The following is a 23,729-nucleotide window of genomic DNA, read 5'->3' on the forward strand; positions in this document are numbered from 1 at the left end:
CAGAAGTAGTATGACATTGCCTTTATGCCCTATCCTCTCATGCACTGCTCCCATGTGAGTGGATGGGTTCAGCAATAGCATGGTTAGAATCCAGTTGAGTAGCTCAAATGCTCCACTATGCTGACAGAAGTATCATTGGCCAGCCCATACTCTCCATCTTGTGGCCCTCTGGGAAACACTAATGTTTTAGAGACATCAGAGATCCTAAATGGACTAAGTTGAAAAGGATACAGATTTTCTTTCTCAGCTTGAAGCTGCTAAGAGAAAGTCTTATCAACAACGTATTAAGGTGTAGCTTGCACCCTTTGTTGCTTGCTCTGTTCTTCATGCTACTAACCAGACTCTGGATGTTGTTTTTGTTTTTACTTTTGATTTGGGGGATTGCTTTGCATGTCATTTCTCCTCTTGGCTGTTAGTTTCGGGTTGAGCTTTTTCCTTTCTGTGATTCAGGTGCCTCACTCTTTCCTTTCCAGGTTCTTCCAGTTCTTTTAACATGTCAAACTCTGGAGATTTGTTCATGAGCGTGCAGTCACTCAATGGGGATTCTTACCAAGGGGCCCAGGTTGGAGCCAACGTGCAATCACAGGTAGGGACCCAGCCAATATGCCATCAAGTGAATGCCTTAAGAGTTCAAGAGCCCTCAATCGTATTGGCTTTCTGCTCCTGTGCAGAAAGAGAGACAGAGACAGAGACAAAAAGAAAGAAAACAAGAGGAGAGAGGCATAGAGACAGCGATAGAACAACCAGAGTAGACCAAAACAAAGGCAGCTATGATCCTAGCAATCATGTCCATCATTTATTAATGCATTTGGCTCTGGCTTGTCAATCATGCTAGGAGGGTAGGAGAGGATCAGCAAATTCAGGGTGAGGTGACCTAGGTATCTCAAGCAAGCAAAACCAATGTGTACTTTATTCAGTAAAGGGAAAAGGAGGAGGAGTTCAATCCATTGTCTCCATTTTCAGGTCTCCCTTTCATTTGTGGTTTTCCATACTCAGTAGTTGCCAAAATAAAGAAATAATTTATAAGTAGGCCAATGTGTTGATATTTCTTGTTTTTATTTTGTTTTAAAACTATTGAGCCAGGTTGATTAAATATATCTTCTTAGTCATTATTGAGGTCATTATTTGGTTTCTGGTGATAAATGTAAGTCCATGTTGGGAAGCAAAAATCAAGTGATGTGTAAAAAATCTCAGTGCTCCTTGATAAATGGGTCACTTTCATGACTCGTCAGGAAGCCTTCCTACTATCTCCACATGAAGTGTGACATGAGAGAGTAAAGTCGTATGCTCTGGGTCAGAATTAGTAAGGAAGTCCATTTCCATGTCAATCCAATTTCCCACTCTGCATATGGAACAGAAAGCATCCCATGGCTAGAACAGACAACCAGTGATTCAGCATCTTTCTCAAGAGACATGGCCTGGGAATAAGTTTGAGGTAATACAGCCAGACTTCGGTCAAGAGACTAAACAATTGAACATTATTTAAGTATTCAATAAAGAGGGTTTTAATGACATTCTCTTCTCCCTGAGAGATGGCAGCTAAAGGTCCCCTACATGAACTTTTCCTGTTGTAGAAAACGCAACTAAAGAAAGGCTGTTTGGAATGATCTATAGGGAAGAAAAGTGGGGAGAAGGGAACTTTTAAAAACCTCTTTTCTTTAAATCCCTCAGCCACACAGCCTTCTCATGCAGCATTGTGGAATCACAAATCCCAGTTCTTTCACTGTTTTACTGTCTTGCTTACTGAAGTCAGGACTGAGAAGGTGTTTGGCATTAGGAAGAGTCAGCCTCCATCTAATGGAAGACTACTACCCAAATGGTTGCATTAATTTGGCCTTTCCCAATGGTAGTCCCTAAGATGATGTTGACCTGCCTCCCTTCCCCTGTATCTCTCTGACTCATCTCTTCTTTGTTGTTGTTCCTCCGTTTAGGTGGATACCCTTCGCCATGTTATCAGCCAGACAGGAGGATACAGTGACGGACTCGCAGCCAGTCAGATGTACAGTCCGCAGGGCATCAGTGTAAGAAAATAAGGCTTTCCCCCACCCTTCATTTGTATTCTATCACTACCAATTATTTCAAAGCCATGGGGCCCAGAATGCCACTTAGTAGAACTTGTCTTAGCTTTACGGTCACCTAGTTTCTTGTTTCTGTATCGGTTATGCCATCGGCAGCATCCTACCCACAACAAAAGTGGTGATTGGGCAGGCTTCATGCAGGCAGCTGGCGTCTAGGGCTGTCAGACGCAATCAGTGTTTGCATGGCACCTGCGGCCACATGCATTCAGCTGAGAGGAGCTGCTAAACAGGTGACACCTAGTACAACAGTGGTAGGAAATGTCACCACACTCTGGGGCCATGGATCCTGGGAAAGAAAACCTGTGGTCAAGATCCATGGCATCTAGGTCTGGGGCTTGGAAAGAAAAAGATCTCTTTCCAATCTGTCAATAGGCAATTTTTCTTTTAAAAAAATTGACACAGAGGCTGAGTATGTGGAAGGGCTGGGGAGGGGTTGAGACCATCTTCTTCTTGTTCTTGGGTGCGCTTGCGGCTTCTGACTAGCATGAAAATTCATAGCGACAAGCTATGTCGCATAGAGTGAAATCGATCAGACAGACACAAGGAGAACCGAGTGTAGATTTGGGACAGCAATCCAACTTGATTTCTCAGATCAATCGTGTGCTATCTCAGCAGTGGTGACAGCAAGCTGGGACAAGAGGGCAGCCTGGAAAAGGAGGCTGTTCTTTAGATCAGGGGTGATTTCCTGGGCTTTTAGAGGCCACATGAGGCTCCAGTAGAGGTATTGGTTCAGAGAATAATGGTTGGGTAGTGGGAATCATTTTTACTGTTCATTGCTGTTGTTTTAAGGTAAATTAAGGATGGAGGGGAGGGCAAGATACACATGATTTATTAATGTGATTCTTGTCTATGCTGAATGGAGGTACCATGGCCCTTTCAATTCAGCATGTATCAGATCATTTTTGGTTATGACCAGTCTGAAGGGAATCAAGAGAATACCAATTGCTTTATCAGATCAGGAAGGTTGTTGTTGTTGTTTAAAAAAATAAAGCATTTTTCCCCATAAAAGAGAAGGTGTGGGGACTTAGCTACACTTTGAACATGCTACCTTCTGAGAGAAGAATTAGGCTTCTCTCAAATTATCTAAAAGACAGAGCGGGGGAAAACTCTGAGTGGATGATTCAGAGAAATGGATTGCACTTCAACATTCATTCCATCTCTGTCTCATAGTCAGAGCTCTCAAAAAATAAAAATAAAAACTGTTGTCTGCCTTTGGAACTCAAGAATTCTCCATCATAAGAGAGCAAGCATGGTTTGGCTGGTGACTTGATAAGAGAACTGGAGAAGGAAGACAGTCATCAAACTATGATTGCATTGGTGACCTAAAAAATACTATTACTTAGCTGCACAAAGAGGTGACAAGTCCATAAGTCAGGTTATAAGTACAATGCATCTTGTACTTTCCCATCATTGTTCTGTCCCACTATGCCCTCTCCCTAAAAAATATTGGTGACTTTTTTTTTTTTTTTGGTCGGCCGTGGGGCTTGAACTCTGGGCCTGGGCGCTGTCCCTCAACTCTTCAGCTCAAGGCAAGCGCTCTACCACTTGAGCTACAGCGTCACTTCCGGTTTTCTGGTGGTTTATTTGAGATAGGAGTCTCACGGTCGCTCCTGCCCGGGCTGGCTTTGAACCGCGATCCTCAGATCTCAGCCTCCTGAGTAGCTAGGATTACAGGCGTGAGCCACCAGCGCCCGGCAATATTGGTGACTTTTAAGACCACTTACATTAGGAATTCTTTCTATTCTACATTCTTCAGACCTTCTAAGCTATTATCACATATATCAAGTCTCTCTCTAGGGACAGAAGATGTCAGAGCTAGTCCTGTGAAACATACTGTGGGCAGTTGTGACACTTTCTAGGAACTGGAGGGGGAGAGATTCCATCTTGTCCTTTGCTAACAATACTAATTGTTATTACTGTAAGAATGGCTGAATTGCTGGTAAGCCTGATTAGTAAAATACCAGGTACTATGGTGGAGAGGTATTTTTCCTCAACATGAATTTCAAGTGAATGAGGTAGCTTTGTCTTTGTGTGTAGCATTGAATTCACACATGCATTTGTATATTCCCTGAATGGTACTGAGATACAAGATAAACTTTTCCAAAGAAAGCCTCATTCTGCATAAGTGGAAGAGAGAAACATAAGGAAAGTACAAGCATGTGGGGACATGAATAGAGGCATCCTGAAAAACACAACTGAAGAAAGCCCGTGTGACTGGGCAGGAAGTGAGTCTGACAGCTATGCTATTTGGCATCTTTCTTTCTTAACTGGGCAATGAAGAAAAGTGCAGCTCTCAGACTCTGGGGGGTCAGATTGACCCTTCTGATGTCATCTGGTGGGCTGGGAATCATTTCTGAAATAGTGTAACCAAACATGTGCAGACCATTATGTCTGATTACATAAGCCCACCGCCAGAAGTGGGCTCGAAAATGCCACTTGAAAGAGTTTCTCATTTTGCATTAATTTTTTTGCTCTTGCTGTGAAGTGCAGTTATTTTATTTCTGGGTCTTTAATAAGCAAGCTAAATGAATCAAAGACTGATCATGATAGGATATGTTCCTTTGGTATCAGTTTTAAATTGTACCACCTTCGGGAGACTAATCTAATTATCATGAGATATATTTTTAGTTGATCGTATTAGGTGCTGACATACATATACACACTGACTAAGGCTATGGTTGCTAAGAGAAAGGGGCGGGAGGAGGAAGAGAAAGGATAGGAGACGAGAAGAAACAAGGACAGGAATGGAAAGTCTGAGCCAAGAAATAAAAATAAACAGTCCCTAAATCCAAAGCAGCAATGGAATTCCCAGCTGGGTTCTGGATTGTGTTTCATTTGGTGGAGGACATTTTCTGGGCAGCCTTCATCCATTCCCCTGGCTGGGTTTCCACAATACCCATATCATATCCAACTAATGTCAATTTTAAGTCCCATAAAGTGCAGACCATTTGTCTTTAAGTGAGCACCTAGGAGTAGGGTTGCAGGGAGTAGTAGTGTGAGTCCTACGGGGGGATTCAGGAGATGCCTGTCCTAGAAACTCAGGTACCCATAGGCAAGCATCAATCTCTCTTTTCCTGGTAATTCTTACCCCTTAAAGGGTGCTTTAGGGAAAATGAGAAATAAAGTAGAAAGGGCTTGGCAAAGCATAATTTGTTCCACATGAGTGCAGTATGAAATGTTATAAGTGATAACTTTCTAATTTGACCTTTCTCTCCTCTTCTATAAGCAGTTTTCACAGTAGGTAGTTCCTAGTGAGGATAGATTAGGTCACCATTGCCACTTTTTTTTCCTCTTGTGATGCAAAAGCAAGCCTTTGAGATGGATATTGAATTTTGCAAGGCCTAAAGACCCCTTTCCTTAGCCACTGTGAGTTTTTATTATACCTCCTTAAGAACTTTATATTCTTATATGACAACAGGCAATTCTTACTGGGTTTAGCTTTGTTCTCAGCAATGCAGGGAGATTATTCCTCTTCTTGTCAATCAGGCCTACTTAAAGATTGCTTAGCTATCAGTCTTGCTTGCCATTGCCCCTGCCACCATCCTATTTCTAGAAATAGTTTATTAACTAGACTTTCGCAGCAGCTTTCTATCACTAGTTGCTGTCTTTAGGTTTTCTTCTCTCTAGCACACATCACTTAAATTTTCTCATTCCTTGCTCAGAAATCACCTGTGGTCCTTACTACATACCTAAACAAGCTCAAATCTCATGCCCATTGCCTGGCTCTTTTGTCCACCCACCTTCAAAGTAAATACCCAATGCCAGTCAATGTGATTTGGCCACACACACTCTCTCTCTCTCTCCTCATTATATTCATTTATGTATGCCATCCACACCAAGCATCTTTCTTAACCCTTCTTTCCTTTTTTCTTCCTCCTGCTCTATCTCTACCTGTCTCTGTGTCTCTGTCATTGTACCTGTGTCTATGCTATAACACACACTTTCCTTTCCTTACTACACATAAGCATACTTAATTGTCCTTGTATCTTTCACTTTTACATAGTATGTATGATCATAAATAGATTAGAGGCCTACAATATTTTTGAATGAACACATCAATAGGAGGAGATATTGAAGAACTAAAACTTATTTTAATAACCACTAGAGACACCAAGTATATCAACTATGTGGTGTCTACTAGTAACTATTATTTTAAATGTTTTCCTCATTCATAAATACACTGTCTTTTTAAATCCAAAACACCTTTAAAAAAAAAAAAAAGAGGCAGAGGCAGGAGAATGGAATGTTCTAGGTCTTCCCCAGAAAAAGAAAAGGCTCATCAAAGTTTTTGACTAATGGATTTTTCCTGTAAAAATAACATTCAGATCAACATTAAACATAGGAAGTTATATAGTGATACTAGAGAAAAATGACCCTTTGATTTCCTTAGGTCTTCCTATCCTAAAATAGTCCCTGTCATCTTTTTCTGAGAGACTCTCTGTACAAGCATCCTTTTTTTTTTTGAGGGGGTGGGGGAGAGGAGAGGAAGCCATTGTTTCTGGTGGACTTTTCTTATCCTCCCTCCTAGCTGTGGGACTAGAGATTCCAAGGACAAGCTGGAGGGAACTGGAAACAAATTGAAAGGAAGAAACTTGCATCCTTCTGTGGCTTTTCTTGTGGGGACTCATCTTGCCTTTCTCGGTATTGCTTCTTTTAAGAAATACTTGAGAGACCCTTCAACTGAGGATTCTCCAGGTCTACAAGAATGACCATTGCTTCTCACTGTTAGCACAAGAGACAGCAGACTAACCTTCTAGCCTAGTCTACTGCCTCCTTTCAAATCGCATTCTGAAGACCTAAACAGAAGAAGCAGGAGCTCTCACTCCAAGAATGCTTCTTTTTGCTTAGAGATTTGTCATAGATAAGAGCATTACCCTCTAGGATCAGATGATTTATTTTAAGTTGTAAAATGTGAGTTAATGGAATGAATTAGCTGCATCAGTCCTAAATGTAGATAATGCTATAGATCTTATTTAAAAATTAGGGATGGAAATAGAAATAAAGCTTTGATGTTATCTCTAGGTAGGCAACGTGCCATCATAACGAGTATATTATAAAAGGTCTCATCATTTTTTGCTTTGTAATAATCATGGTAGTGCTATAATAAAGTTGAAGTCTTTATCTTCATAAACCCTAATATGCATAATTTTTTTGGTTTTCTTTTCTCTGATGGTAAACAAAGAGGGAAAGAAAGAACATTTACTATGTAAATAAATAGAATATAAATCATTAGGATACACATATTCTCCTGTTTAAAAGAACACATTTCAGGCATTTGGCTATCTCAAGCTTTACTTGGGAACACTTGGCCTCATGCCAAAGTTTTAATTTTTTCTTAACTACGTCTGAGAGACCTCTTTCCACTTAAAGTACATATTAAGAAGATTTTTGCCACATATGAAATTGTAGGACTGGGAAGTGAGGGTAATAATTAAAATTCAGATGCAAATCTTTAAAAACACATTTGGGTTCACAAAGTTTTAATTCCATATTATCAAACTGAATTTGAATTTTGAAGGGATTACTTGGTACCCAGATGTGCTTCACAGCTGGTTGCCTTTGTATACCTTCTGGTCCTGTGACCAGGGGAAGAGCCCCAGGCTAGAGAAGCTAAGGGATGTGAGGAGAATTGAGGAATGTGAATGTGGTGGACAAGAACAGAGTTGTTAGGATTGAATCCCCTGCAAAACTTAGCACCATATGGCCTCCTGAATCTGAGATCAAAAACATGTCTTGGAGTATTTTTAGCTCCCAACAGTTGAAAAAGCATCAGTTTACCCCTGGCCATGTGAAAGGCCTTAACCATACAGAGAACAAATGTCCAGATTCTCTGTTCCTGCATTCATTCATTTATTTCATTTATTCCCATATTCACATATTAACTTACTCATCCAGTAAGTATTATTGCTTTTGATCTTAGGAGAACACAACTATGTCTTATGCAATCCAGGTCAAGCTGCAGAAAACAAAGATAATGTGAAATCCTGATGTCAATCAAAATGTATTTTCTCTTTTACTCTCATTTAACACCACTTGGACTCAGATTGGATTTCCTGTTCTTCAAAGATCTGGGCAAGGGAACAGATCAACTATAGTCTAGAAGAGAATCTGAAGTTCAACAACATAGCAGAGAAGAGGAAACCAGTAATAGTTTGAGAAAAGTAATGCTTCCACTCAAATAGATAGACCATGAGTTTAAATAGATAGACCATGAGTTTAAATAGATAGACCATGAGTTTAATGCAATAACAAAATCCTTTTCTGGTGGTTCCCCATTGTTTGTGGAATTACTCCTAATGAGTTTTATGGATCGCAAATCTACTGATATGTTTATTCCAAACATCCTCACATTTAAATGGTGTATGTGTCTATGAGAGAAAGAGAACATATGTGTGTGTGTGTATATATATATATATATATATATATATATATATATATATATACATGTGTTGGTGATCCATTTCTATCCATTTCTATTATACACATATTCCCTGGATAGGACTGTTTCCTGAACTCTGAAAAGGAACAATTGAGGAACAATTTAAGACTTCTTCCAACATCATACTCTATCTATAAACAGTGATTTTTTTCCATTCCTAAGAAAATGGGAAGTACTTCAAAATTATAAATAAATAGTTGTATTGTTTGAAAGATTCCTGTCTGTGAGATGACTGTGTACACCATGCTGTTTTTTTTTTTTTATTAGAATTGGGGTTTTACAACATCTATTCAGGTCCATGTCTGGCCTAATAACCATTCTCTCATCAAGCTGCAACCTGAGAAAATGCTCCAGACTCAATTTGCTGCTGATTTCTGCTCCATGAAGAAAAACCACAACCTTAAAAAGGCATTTTATTTTTATAATGCTCCTGAAAGTGACCTAGCAACTCTAAACATCAGAAAATATTAAGCAGAATTGAATTGTAAGAAAAATGGGCTTGCATTTCTTTTTTTGGTCGGTCGTCGGGTCTGAATTCTTGCCTGGGCTCTGTCCCTCAGCTCTTTAGCTCAAGGCTAGCACTCTACCACTTGAGCCACAGCACTACTTCTGGCTTTTTCTGCTTATGTGGTACTGAGGAATCGAACCCAGGGCCTCATGCATGCAAGACAAGCGCTCTACCACTGAGCCACCTTTCCCAGCCCTGGGCTTAGATTTCTTGAAGTGATCCTCATCTCATTTGATCTAGCCTGGGCCCTGCTCACCTTCCAGAAAGAGAGTCCATGTTCCTAGGCAAGCTTGTCCTTAGATAGAATATTAGAGTTCTTTCTTAAAAACTCCTGTTGCTATTGTAAATTGAGTAACTTTTTAAACTTCTACTTAATCTCTGGCTATATTTGAGTCTGGGGAAATTCTTTTCCTCATTGCTAAATACTAAATATTTAGATCTCTAAATATCTAAATACGTTCCAGTTTGACAGACTGTGTAAATAAATGAATAAATGCTTTATTCAACACATGTTTACTGAGAACCTTCTAATGTCTATATCAGTAGTACAAATATAGACAGGGCAAAGTTCTTGTTCTTCATAAAGTCTGAGAAAACTAAAAATCGTATGAGTTATCTGGCTCAGTCATCTTCTTTGAGGAAAAAAAAAAAGAACGATCCTTGCTATTACAATCAACATACATTATCTTAAAAGAATTTGGGAAATGGCCAATATAAGAAGTATTTACATACATATTTTTATCAAGCAAAAGACATGAATTGCTCATAAACACCATTGACATTTGCAGCTTTTTATGTCTATTGCAAGTGACCAAAGCAAAGTCTATTCTTTCCTTCCAAAATCATGCTGTTTAACTTAATTTTTGTATGGAAGAAAGAACAATCCATTTCAGTAGGTTAGTCATTAGCAACATGTGGCTATTGAACACTTGAAACTTGGCTAGTGTGACTAAGAAAATGAGTCTCTTATTTCATCTCATTTCAATTAGAGAAGGCTTAAAATAACAACAAGCCATGTTGGACAGCAGAGTTGTAGATGCTCTATCCATTATTTGGGAGCCAACCAAATTGGCGCAGTGGTGACAAAGATATGATCATGCTGTGAAAACAGAGATTTCCCACTATAAAACAAACACAGAAATACTATGTGTTTTAATCTGTTTGGTTTCCAAAATTAAATGTAACTATTAAGAAGACAAATAAGAGTATAAGAAGTTAACTCAGAGTAGCATGATATGCTTTAAGCAATGAAGTAATATGGAGGAAGATATAAAACATGAATATGTAATATATAATATAATATATAATATAAATATAGTCTACAATAGAAATATGTGATATGTAGTATAGTAATATAAATATATATAAATATTATATATTAAATATTATTATATATGAATGTGCATGTAGGAATTACCTACATTTATGATGGTTTCTCTATGTAGTAATTTTCAACTCTTTCAGCCACCAATTCACCTAATTATAATTTTTCAAGCTTAACCAAGACATGTCTTTGAGTCCATCAAAAGCTCTTTCTTTAGTATTAGTTTCTTTTGTGCCTATATGAAGTAGAAGCTGTTTCAGTCCTCTCTGGCATCTGCTGCCTGGCAGATTGTCTACTACGTACCTGCTAGTATTCAAAGGGTAGCCAGTATTTCCTATAGCATCACAAGAGAATTTCTGAGCTGTGAAGGCTCTCAGGTCCCACCCAAGCCTATTAAATCAAATGCAGCCATTTAACCAGATGCCGCAGTAGTTCTAAAGCACATGAAGCTTGAGAAGCTATGCTCTAATACATAGTCTTTAAATGTTGCCTAAGGCTTACCTAAGAGGAAAAAAAAAATAGCATTTACTTTCTTTGTGTTAAAGATACCACTGTTTTCAAATTTTCCAAAATTTATTTTCAAATTTTGCAAACACAAATAATATTGAATTTAACATTGTAACTGGCTAGCTTTCCACCTAGATTCTGTCATTTTATTTATTTTTTATTTTTTGCTTTAGTTCTACTGCCTTCATCTTACATGTCATCACCCTTCTTTCCTTCCTCTATTCATCCATCTTGAGATTTCTTCTCATGCATTTCCAAGTATATTGCAGCTAATATTGCATTTCCTTCAAAGAAATACTACTGAAATGTATATCATTATTACCATATAATATGCAGTCTTTTACTAGAGCTTAATATTTAGTTGTAGTTTTTTCACTTCTGAGATAAAATTTTATACAATTAAATATGTAAACCTTAAGTCTATGATACACACTTGCGTTAAGTTTGCTCTTCTTTATCTTCTTGTGTTTATACTTCTTGATAATTTACAAAGACAAAACAAAAAAATGAAATAAAATAGAAGGGAAAGAGAGAAGAACAGGACACATAATTATCCAGAATATTCTGATCTTTTCTAAGCGGCCTAAGGTTCCCTTCCTCCTCCTTTTCCCCCAGCTTGCCTTCCACCCTTTTCCTATCAGAAAACCAAACACTGCTTAAAAAAGAAAGAAAGAAAGAAAGAAAGAAAGAAAGAAAGAAAGAAAGAAAGAAAGAAAGAAAGGAAAGAAAAGGAAGGAAGGAAGAAAAGGAAGGAAGGAAGGAAGGAAGGGAGAGAGACAGAGAAAGAAAGAAAGAAAGAAAGAAAGAAAGAAAGAAAGACAGACAGACAGACAAGGAAGGAAGGAAGAAAAATTTTTAAAAGCCACATAAATCAACTAAGGTATTTTTTTCGGATTCTGATCTGCCATGCTTACATTTAAAGGTACTTATATCTCTTTTTCATAAGAAAAGCTTTTGAAAAATGTAAAAATACATACTTATGACATTTGAGAATTATAGAATGATTTCTTCACTTGCAAGATATTTTGTTTCTACTCTCTCAGCTATTATTTCTTACATTTCTCCATTAGTGTCCTTGAGCTCATGTCCAATTCATTTTCCCTTGCCTTACAAACTAATGCTAACTTTTTTTTTAATAACCTCAAGCTCACATAGTTGCCTAAGATTGTAGTTTCCTCTTCTTAGGGAAGTGGTGGATCATGGGAGTGAGAAAGCCTACCCTCAGCCTTAAACTCAGGTCACGGGATGAAGCTCTAATGGAGGAAGCCTTAGAATCTTTTCTCACCAGAACTCAGAGCTTCTGGAGAGGTCTAGAACAAGTACTGTGGGCTCCCTGCCTTTTCAGGAGGAGAAAAGGATCAAAAACACTACTTTTCTGTGTACCTAGAGTTTGAATGCTAACTGAGCCTCCACCAATATAACCTCTAAGAGTATGAACTCCTAACTTTTATTACTATCCGTATTAGAGTCTGTCTTTATAAATACTGTCAATTCCACTTTATGAGCAAGGAACTGAGGCTTTGAAATGTTAAGTATTTTACTCAATGTCAAACAGCCAGTAAGTGACAGAGCCACAGTGTAAACTCTGGGCAGTCAAACTCCAAAGCCTCATTCCTTCCTTTTATTCTCACAAACCCTTAAATCCTTAATAAGGAGCTGACAAGAACCTTACAGTGTGAGAATCTGTTATGTTTTCTGGTAAATATTTATGTGGATGACTAAAATAAAAATCTAAAAATTCTGTTATACTGAGGTATATTCTCTCAAGATACTATGGAGAAGGCATATGTCTAGTCAATTATTTTAGTAAATCTGGAAAATTATAAAGCAGTCCACCCTAAGATATGTCTGTATTATGTCATATTAGCCAACTTAGTGACTTAAAAACATACAGAGGAGAGAACAGAGACTATAGAGGTCAAGCATCTCTTCTTGATAGTTTACTTGACTAGAAGGCAAGGTATTGGTAGAGGTAGTTTCATAGATAGATAGATAGATAGATAGATAGATAGATAGATAGATAGATAGATAGATAGATAGATAGATAGATAGATAGACAGACAAAAGTAAAATGAAAGATAGAGACAATTTTGTTGGAATTTAATCGATTGCACTTGCTAAATAAGGACACTAGAAGGTAGAAGATGTGCTGGAATAATAGCTATACAAGCAGCAATGTTGCCTAGACTAACAGAAAGGAGAAGAAAAGCCACCTTCACTTTCTTGAGCCAGGAGTTTTGTTTTTTAATTGTGAAAATAGCATACAGAAGGGTTACAATTAAATGGGCAAGGTAATGAGAACACTTCTTATCAAACATTGTTGCCTCCTCCTTTGTTTCCAACACCCCTTTATGGTGAAGGTTCTGGAAAAATTAGGAATCCAGGGAACATTCCTCAATACAATAAAGGCTGTATATGACAAATCTACAGCCAGCATTATACTTAATGGTGAAAAACTAAAGCCATTTCCTCCTAACTCAGGAATGAGACAAGGATGTCCACTCTCTCTACTTCTCTTCAATTTAGAATTAGATTGCCTAGCCACAGCAATAAGACAAGATGCAAACACAAAAGGGATCCAAATAGGGAAAGATGAAGTAAAACTCTCCCTCTGCAGAACCAGGGCTTTTTAATCAAGGTTGTACCTCTACTTGATCTCTTTTAGCTGGAGTCAAAACATAGTAAACTATGAATAAAATCAGAAGTATTAGATAGAAAAAAGTAACTGACATGAATAACAGGCAGTACTAAACACAGAGAGAGGTCAGAAACCAAGGTGTGCTAATCAATTACTCAGCAATGGAAGAATGACATTGTCAGGAACTTGATAACATTGCATATGAAATGACAAAACATAGGTTTAAAGCAATTAAGCTACACAGACACTAAAGAGAACAATAAAAACAAAATAAACTAGGATGAGTAGTTAAATAAATAACATCAGTTAAGAAGACATAAAGAGTAAAAAACAAAACAACAAACCCAGATCAATTAGTAATAAAAAGGGAAGTCATATAAAACAGTAAATTAAAGAACAATTACAAAACAATAAGGATAGGAAAATTAACCACATAAAATGACATTTAATAATTGTATTAATAGTTGACACTTAATGGCTTCTTTCTATGTGTTGGGCATAAAAAATGCTGAACACATACAAGTATTGCTAGTCAAAGTTTATTTTAAAAATTAGAAAATTTTGAAAAATGTGAACCAAGTAGTTCAAAGAGAGGGAGGCAGGCATCAGAACAGCAATACCAACAAGGAAAAGAATGCTGAAGGCTAATGAAATGGACCTGCAAATGTCCAAGTTCATTCCTTGTGTATTATAATCATCAGGCACCTGGCCTAATGCTCTTTCCTCACTTTCTGTCTAGACCACTCATGAGGTGTCTGGTGCTGTTCTTTTCCTGTCTTGAGTAGAAGTATTGGAACCTAGGGGTTCCTCTGTACTTAAACTTCATGGTTAAACTACTCATCTTATGTAATTTAGCTTAGACTATTCTGGAAGTACTTTACCCTTCCTCCAGAATGTGTTCCATAGTATCCTGGAGTTGGAGTGGAAGTCATTGCCTGATGTCAACTGGATGTCTCCTCTAGAACACAAATTTCTGGGAAGGATAATAATTTTTGCATCCAATTCTTCACAAGCCTGGTACCTAGTAAATGTTTAATCCAGAGCATCCTTTCTGCAAGAAAGTGATTCTTTTGTTCCTTTTCCATTTTTTTCCCATTTACAATAAGTTGGTACCCATCTTTTACCTCCCGCTTATTTACACCTTGTACTCTATAATCATCACAACTTGTATAGAAATCCCTTATGGATATATATTCAGGGACCAGATATGTCTCACTGTTGTTTTTTAAAAAATCTATCATATATTGGGATGGGGGAGATGGGTTGTGTCTGTGGCTTGATCTTCATCCACAATCCATATCTGCATCCACTTGTTCTGTTCAACATTTTGTCAGTAACTAGTAGTTATGTTGAGTACAGAGGCAAAGAAGATTTAAAAAGAAAAGGAGACTAAGTCTGTCCCCCAGCAGCTTGTCATCTTGTCTAAGGTGATCACTGAGTATGACCTATCTCTATCGGCCCTATTTTTTATAAAAAGAGATAAACCATCTCATCTATAGTTTTCATAGGCAATTGTTCTATGTTTTATGCAGTTCAGAGGTTGCTTACTAACTTTGTCTTCAGAGAACAGAGTGCCACTTCACCAGTTCATTTACCTTTTCTTTCATTCAAGGCCAATGCTTAACCAGAAACTGTACTGGTTTCCCTTCCCCAACGAGTTCCTGAGGTTTTCCCATCCCACTACGGCCTAAGTGAGGTGTAGATTTCCTTTCTTAGGCTTTTCAGAATCCTGCATTACTTTTTTTGTGATTACAAATTTAATATAGAAAATCTGGAGAATGAGGGGGAAATCATGCAATAAAATCTCTACAAGTGATTTCCAGTGGCTTGTGCCTTTAATCCTAGATATTCAGGAGGCTGAAATCCAAGAAACTCTTATCTCCAATTAACAAGCAAAAAAGCCAAAAGTGGAAATGTGGTTTGAGTGGTAAATCACTAGCCTTGAATAAAGAAATCTAAGTGAGAAGGCAGGGCCCTGGGTTTAAGCTCCAGTACTGGCACAAAAAAAAAAAAAAAGAAGAAAGAAAAGGAAAGGAAAGGAAAGAGCTCACTTTTTGCAATGTGATCTTCTTGTACTTTGTGCATAAGTGCATTTTTATGTGGGCGTACAAAAATTTCATATCATTTTGTATTATACTTACTTTACTAAAGATACTTGAAAAATATTTTCCATACTATTAAACATTCATTTTAAACATACCTTTAAATAACTTCATTGAAAGCTGTTGTTGTTCAAGTCTAGAATTAATAACATTGTGGTAAACTTTATAGTACAGAAAATGCAGTGCAAGTCTTTATTATAGTTCCTACTAGCAGTATATCATAGTTCCCATGTTCCACACCTTCAGTAATAATACCTTCACAGTTTTCAGTCTGTGTGATTATTTACTTTTAATTTGGGTATTTTTTCATGTTTATTGGCATTTAATTTCTTTTTTTTTGGAGGGGTGGTCCGGTCGTGGGGCCTGGGTGCTGTCCCTCAGCTCTTCAGCTCAAGGCTAGCGCTCTACCACTTGAGCCACAGCGCCATTTTCGGCTTTTTTTTTTTTTTTTTGCTTATGTGGTGCTGAAGAATCGAACCCAGGGCCTCATGCATGCAAGGCAAGCACTCTACCACTAAGCCACCTTCCTGGCCCTTGGCACTTAATTTCTCTTCTCAAAATTTTCATCTTTTTCTGATTGATTCCTAAAAACTCTTGCACATTGGGGATATCCTTCTGTTTCTAGCCAGCATTTAGAAAGGAGAAAATTCTTTATCCCTATGAGTCAGGAAGACGGAATAAGGCGCTTAGGCTCATCCTATATCTATGGAAAATTCCTCAAGGTGAAAGCTGAATTGTTAATATACTAACAATGTGGTTGATGTTTAAAAAGCTATAGTCCTACATTCTTATTTAGCATAGCATTTTCTATAATATTGATCTATTTTTTAAAAATTCAAGCGTATAAAATGGAATCTAAAAATTATCTGAAAGAGGAATCGGAGCTGAGGCTCAAGTGGTAGAATGCATTGAGCAAAAGAAGCTCAAAGACAGTGTGCAGGCTCCCAGGTTCAAGCCTCAGAACCAGCATAAAATAAACTAAAAAACATAAATAATAGATTATCTAAAAGAGTCTAGAGATGTTATAAATTTTTCTGTGAAAGTTTGTCCCATGTCTCATGTTACCCTAGGCCAAATAAATAAATCCTTGCCTAGCCAGGACGAAGAAATAGAAGTTACATCTATGTCAAAAACTTTCTTATGACCTTAGCTAGACTTGAGTGATGTACGTGATCATTTGAGTGATTTAATGGTTTCTTTTCTTTCCTAGCCTGTGTCTGTCCATTTCCTGTGTCTTCTTTTCCTTTCTCTATCCATAAGAAGCACATTCTTACAAGTTCTTCCACTTGAGGATCTCCCCATATCCAATCTGCCTTCCTTTTCTATAGCAGACCAGCACCTACATAGAGAAGCCAAGACATACTCCCGACTCCTTGGAACAGCTGGCACAATTCCACTGCAGAGAGTTCTAAAACTAAAAGGGGGGGGGAAGCACTAAAATTAAAAATCTCAACCCTCCTTAAACTTGTATGAGAATCTCGGAATAACATCCACTGGCTGTCTCTAGACTGGGAGCCAGTGGTTTCCAAATGAATGAATATGCAAACTATTTTTCAATTTCTTCCTCTCATTCCATCAGCAAATAGAATTATTTATACAGCAATATACCCTTATAAATTAGACACAATGGAAGCTAGTGCCCCATTCTAGCACATTCCTTCCACGTTCTCTGTCTTCATCATGCTCTCCACCCCAGCTTCCCATCATACCCCCCCTTCTGTTAGCTGTAATGACCCTGCAAACACTAAATGGCATTTGAGTGCATTAAGCAGCAAACTCTCCAGTGACATAGCAATTATGGCTCTGAAATAGATTTGGTGCGTCACGGAAGATAAGGGTTTTGAAAGTTTCTGTTGTGATTATAGCCTGTAACTCCCACAAATAATAGGCTTCAAAATAAGAGGCTGCCAACGGAGCCTTTGTGGCTTTGTCTCAGTGATGGCACGTAAATTGCTATTAATGTCCTAAGTGTACTTGAATATGCCAGTCTTTGGGATGTGGAGTTGGCTCAGTGTCTTTCTTTACGCGGCATGTCATTGTTGGTCTGATAATCCGGGGTAATTGCTGTCTCTTGGATGGTCAGAAAAGTGTAAGAGGTTTAGTTTCCTGTGTGATGGTAAATAGCTTCACGATGCACACCATGAGGGCACGTTTTCAGAAGAGGCTGTGTGTGTTTCATGGGTAGCTGCCGTTCATCGTGGTGATGTGTATACAGTTTCTGAATGTCCCCTTAGTAAATAATAGTCCTGTCAACAAAACCAAAGCAAAACCAAAGGTTACAAAAAGTGAAATGAAGAATTCAGTTCTGTATCGGATCTGATCATTTATAATCAGATCATTTATAATGAGAGTTTGCGTTATCTGGATTTGGCTATATGCATAAACATAGCCATCTGTAGTCTTATATACCTAATCTTTTGTTTTAGTATAAAGTGCATTTGCAAGTGTGATGTGTGTGTGTGTGTGTGTGTGTGTATACATTCTTTAGATATTATGGTTACTTTCTGAACATAGGTTAGCTTACCTATATATGTGGAAATATAAACACTGTTTAGTATTGTGTTGAAGTGTAAAGTATGGATGTGTTTTGGTTTGTGAGCTATGTAGGGAGAAGATGTTTATTCAGATATAAATAGAATTCTCTGCACCAAGGCACCTTTATTTAGCTGAATCAAGCTGAGCTTATTTTTCTTTGCCAGGAAATCACAATAACCTTCAGAAAGTTAAATAAAAGCCAACTTTAAATGCTAACCTTTCGAGTCCAGGACTGCTGTATCTCATATTCTTTAACTCCATCTTGCCTTCCTCACTACTTTGCTCTTGTGTTCTGCTCTGTGGGTTCATGAGAGCCTTCAGACCAGCTTCTCTGTCTGCCTTGAAGACTCTTGACCCCACTTTTTACTTGTCTATTTCCTGCTCATGTTCAGGCAGAATTTCTGGAAATCCCAATGGCATCCTTATTTGCTATTCTCTCATAGTCTTTGTGAGAGGGAAAAAAAAGCTACAGTTCTGTCGATGATTTTTATCAAATGTCTATTACCCCCTCACAAAACAGTGAACTTGATGCCCAGTATAGAAGGCCCTAAATAAGTATTGGCAGAACTTAAAACTAAGTGATTACAGTGGAAAAGACATAGTGGTCACATGGAGATTTGTAAAGAGAAATAAAAACCCCACAACGTTAAATTTCAAAATGAAATCTCAGAAAGTCAGTGGCATTCGAACTCAGCTGGTACGCCTTTAAGAAATCTGCAGCAAAGGGATGACTCTGAAGCTGAGCCTTGAGAGATGTCATGGATTTCAAGAGACCAGAGATGGACAGGGGCAAATGAAGCTCTCACTTGGTTTTCTGTAGAATAATAAGGGACCTTACTTTTGGCAATGGGAGTTCTATTATCTCTTTGCAGCAGTTTAAACTACAAAAGCTATTGCAGAAAAGCATCTATTCTTTCCCAGGAATTACTGATTTTATTGCTGATCTTTCTGAACATTATAAATTTTGCACAGCGAGATTGTGGAGCTCACGAGGTGCTGGTGAGAGCTAGCCATGTATTTGTGGGATATAGTGAAGTCATCAGGGTCTGACCTGGTATTAGTGACAGTCAGAAAAGATATTTTCACCTGTCAAAGAGTCATAGACACAGAAATCCCAGAGCTCAAAGCAGGGTAGGATCTAGGCACAAGCTGACCTCTAGAAAACAGGAGAACAGCTAGAGGTTCCAGATTAATACTCCAACTCCATGAGCAAGTAAGTCATCGTCTTAGTCATAAGGGAACTTAGTATCAGGAAATGAAGCAGAAGCTAGGGTAGGCTTGGTTGAGATGGCGACAGCCACAAACAAGTTTCTATATGAAGATATCGAATGGAAAGGGTCAAAGTAAGTCAGGCAACAAAATTGATTCTGAATTATCAATGGTGCCAAACCAACTGTACCAGAATAAAAGTTCTTCAAGGAGTGCATGTTATTCTCGGATGGAGGCTGCCAGATTTAGCAAATGAAAATACTGTGTGTAGCATAGTTATATGAAGAAATGATTTGTTATCTATATAAAACCCCAATTTAGTGATGTGGACTATATTTTATGTGTCATTCCCACATTGTGAGAGAGATGATAAATCTGCTTGTGGGTCTTGGGCCTAGAAAGAGAAAAAGAAAATTAAAAAACAGGGTGGCAGTGACCTACAGGCCACTTGGAGGCAGATCTTTCTACCTTTTTTTTTTTTTTGTCAGTGGTGGGGCCTGAACTCTGGGCCTGGGCTCTGTCCCTCAGCTCTTCAGCTCAAGGCTCGTGCTCTACCACTTGAGCCCCAGCACCACTTCCAGCTTTTTCTGCTTATGTGGTGCTGAGGAATCGAACCCAGTGCCTCATGCATGCAAGGCAAGCACTCTACCACTGAGCCACCTTCCCAGTCCCTCTTTCTACATTTTTGTAGTTCTTATCACACCTAGGGCTGTCATGTGAAGACCATTCAGATTCCAGGTGAGACTCGGTCCTTCTCCTCAAATCCTTCTTGATATAAATGTATGATGCAAAGGCACTGTCCCAGGCCAGGACCCAGTGTTAGTCTCCGTTATCCACCCCCCCACACACCCAAAAAAGAGCCCCGTAATCTAAATACAGTCAGTTATTTGTTTGCAACAAGCTACAAAGTACCAGATTCTTCATTAGCAATTTAATAGGATAAAATTTACTGCATAAATGGTGAAAGTTACCTAGAAATTTAGCCCTGCTTCTAAGCATTGTCTCTTGAAAATGTTCTAGATGTATAAAGCTTTATTCTTACCATTAGATAGAATTGTGTAGTTTGGGAACCTGATACCATATACCTCTTCTCAGTGAAGGAAGGATGGTACAGTGCCCTAGAAATGCTTATTTACTTTCTTCTAATGTGCCTCCATGAGATGTTGATCAAGACTTGTGGTGGATCAGACACTGTGGGATAAAAGATAAATTCTATAGCTCTATTCTCATGGTCCCGTAGAGGAGACTCACAATCAGGGCAAATGTGAAGCAGGTGTTGTGATGAGGTCTATCTACAGAACTGACGGGCCTGCAGGAAAAAAACACATTGGATGTAAGGATGATCATTAAACTAAGTCTTGAAAAAGATCCACAGTGTCACTGAATGCAATTAGATGAATGAGAACCAGGTTCAAGAGAAAATGTAGCCCAAATGATCTGTTACCGGAATTTCTCAGTAGCCTGGCATAGTTGGAAGTGGTAAATGAGAGTGTTGCCTTGGGGAGTAAGCAAAGGCCAGGTTTTTATAGATTTGGTGAGAACGGTTAACCTTATTTTGAAGGCAATGGGGAACTGTTGAATGTTTTAACCAGGGAGAGAAATAATGTGCATTTTTGAGATCTCTGCCAGTATCAGCAGAGTTAGGCTTAGAGGAACACAGGTTGGACCCAGGTGTTAACCATGGTGAAATTTTGAATTAGTAAATGACTCATAAGTAACTTTCCAATACTATCTTTTCATCCCCCATAGAGGTGTCTGTTAGTAAGTGTTCACTATGAATTTTGAGAAAATGTTAAGCTATCAAGAAAACAGAGCCCTTCTAGCTTGATATAAAAGTGATGAGCCAGGTGCTGGTGGCTCATGCATATAATCCTAGGTACTCAGGAAGCTGAGATCTGAGGACTGTGAGTCAAAGCCAACCTAGGCAGAAAAGTCCTCATGATACTCTTATCTCCAATTAACCACTCAAAATCCAGAAGTGGTGCTGTGGCTTAAACTGGTAGAGCACTAGTCTTGAGCAAAAAGAGTTCAAAGACAGTGACCAGGCCCTGAGTTGAAGCCCCCACAACCAACAATAAAACAAAAATAAACAAACAAAAAAGATGAGCAAGGCGCAGATGATTCATGATTGCAATCCTGGCTACTAAGGAGGGTGAGATCTGAGGATTGTGGTTCAAAACCAGCCTGAGCAGTAGAGTCCCTGAGACTCTTAATGATAAATTAAGCAGGAAAAAATAAGTAAATAAACAAACAAACAAACAGAAGTGGATCTGTGGATGAAGTGGTAGAGCACTAGCCTTGAGCAAAAAAGCTCAGGGATAGCACTCAGGCCCTGAGTTCAAGCCCCAGGACAAGTACCACCCCTACCAAAGAAGCTAGGTAGGGTAGCATACATGTGTAATCTCAGCATTTGAGAGACTAGCAAGATGAAGTCAAGTTTAAGGCCAGCCTAAGTTACACAGGGAGATTCTATCTAAAAAGGAGGGAGACAGGGTGTGAGGAGAGAGGAATGGATAGAGGTGGTGAGGAAAGGTGAAAAGAGGAGAGGAGAGAGAAGAAAATAACAGGTGATAGATGCAGGGTGGGACCTCTGTGTGAGTTGATGTCTCTGGGATAAGTAGCTGTGAGTGGGTATGTGTGGGTTTGGGGGTGCATGTACACGTGTGTGTGAGTGTGTGTGTTTGTGTGTGTGTGTGCGCGTGTATGTGCAAGTGTGTGGGGGTGTGCACGTGCATGTGCACGTGTGTGTGTGCACGCACGTGCATGTGTGTGTATGTGCACACGCACATGCACGTGCATGTGCATGTGCACGTGTGTGTGAGAGTGGGGGGGTGCGCGTGCACGTGCATGTGCACGTGTGTGTGAATGTGTATGTGTGCACACACGCACACATGCATAAAAAGGGAGAAGGGGTGCATCAGTGCTCCTTTGTTTTGCTTCATGGCTTGCCCTACTGGCCTGGGTGATTGAGGGCCTGGAGCACGTACACCTTCTCACCCATGCTGAAGGCATCTCTGTAATGGCATCTGGCCCATATGCAGATCTAGCTCAACTCACTGCTGACATCAGCCAGTTTGTGGCACCTCAGCGTATTTCTGGGTTGCAAATGAGAGTTTCTTAGTGCCAGGCTCGCTTGGGCTGTCACATCAGGTGATGAATTCTCTGCATCAATGATGTGCTGCTAAGGTAAGCGCAGAGGAACAGCGGGAAGAAGAAGAGATGGGACAGGCACTTCTCAGTCCAGCAGCCACTGCTTTGGGCTAAAAGCTCTACAGGATCCACAACAGTCTGGGAGAGGCACAGGCTGCATTGTAAAGAGAAATCAGGGCTTCTGTTGCCTCTCCACTTCACCAGGAGGTTTTCTTACCTGCCACTGTCCCAGCATTGGCTTGGGAGCTAGCAATTTCCACCTCCTCAGACAGGGTTTTCTCCTTTAGATGGATAAACTTCTAAGAATCTAATTAGGGACCAAATTTATCAGAGAAGACAGATTTATCAGAGAATAGTCATTTTTGTGTGTTTTCTAAACAAATACCTTCTATCTGTATTCTGAAAATCCCAGGTTTTCTTATCTTAGAAATCGTTCCAATTTTGTTGCATTCTCTTAACATTTCCCACAATGAAGCTCTTAAGGCCTTAAGGCCTCACCTAGTGGATTTAAAGGGGGATTGGGTCATGCTTCCCAGATACAGAATTTCCTGCAAAACTCTTTGCAAATTATTGACTCTCTTCCATTGAGAATGTTTTCAGAAATTAAAAGAATGCATTTGATTTTTCAGATTTTACCTCCTACTCCTGAAACTTCTCAGGGTGGTTTCAAACATGAGCATTTTGAAGAGCATGTCCATTATTAAGGATGCTTTGAAGGAGGAAGTCTGGATGCAAGTATTATTTCCTGCCATTCTCACACTGTCCTTAATGAGAGCATCTACTCTGTGCCCAGAGATAAATAAACACACAAAGACAGAGCTTCCTACTTAATATTCACCCGCAGTCAAGAAAGGGGGAAGAAATTGCTCCCCAGGGTTAGCGTGGCAGTAAGCGAGGTCAGCTGTTTCCCAAGATGGTACAGCCTCTGAACGTCTTCCATTAAAGCTGGAATGATACAGCTGAAGCAGCCAGAGTGATTTACGGTAAACACAGTGAAGTCGGGTTTGCTCACAGTTTCTGATCCTGTGAAGGTTTTAACAGCCGCAGCAACAGACAGTGTACCATTTTATAAAGCACCCCTAGAGAAAAGACACACATGCTTACTCTACAAAGTACTTGTGTTTGTCTATAAACCTCACAGAGTACCGTTTCCTAAATTTGGCAAGAAATAGTGGGTGGTAGTGTTTGGGGGCAGAGTAGTGAGCAATAGCATTATTGCTTGGGCCACAAGGCTCCACA

At 39.0% G+C, this 23,729-nt stretch overlaps 1 protein-coding gene across 2 annotated transcripts in view; it reads left to right on the forward strand.

Moving 5' to 3' along the window:
* The window catches only part of Pbx1 (pre-B-cell leukemia homeobox 1), a 267,026-nt gene that overhangs the window by 237,164 nt on the left and 6,133 nt on the right, over nucleotides 1-23,729 (forward strand). Inside the window, exons 7-8 of one of the 2 annotated variants that reach the window (XM_013021823.1) lie at nucleotides 474-586; nucleotides 1,932-2,021. In XM_013021823.1, the coding sequence (XP_012877277.1) occupies nucleotides 474-586; nucleotides 1,932-2,021 (203 nt within the window). The remainder of the gene's footprint in view (nucleotides 1-473; nucleotides 587-1,931; nucleotides 2,022-23,729) is intronic. The other variant, XM_013021824.1, reaches the window with a different exon arrangement.

The sequence above is a fragment of the Dipodomys ordii genome, unplaced genomic scaffold (assembly GCF_000151885.1).
Source record: "Dipodomys ordii isolate 6190 unplaced genomic scaffold, Dord_2.0 Scaffold57, whole genome shotgun sequence".
Taxonomy (NCBI): Eukaryota; Metazoa; Chordata; class Mammalia; order Rodentia; family Heteromyidae; genus Dipodomys; species Dipodomys ordii.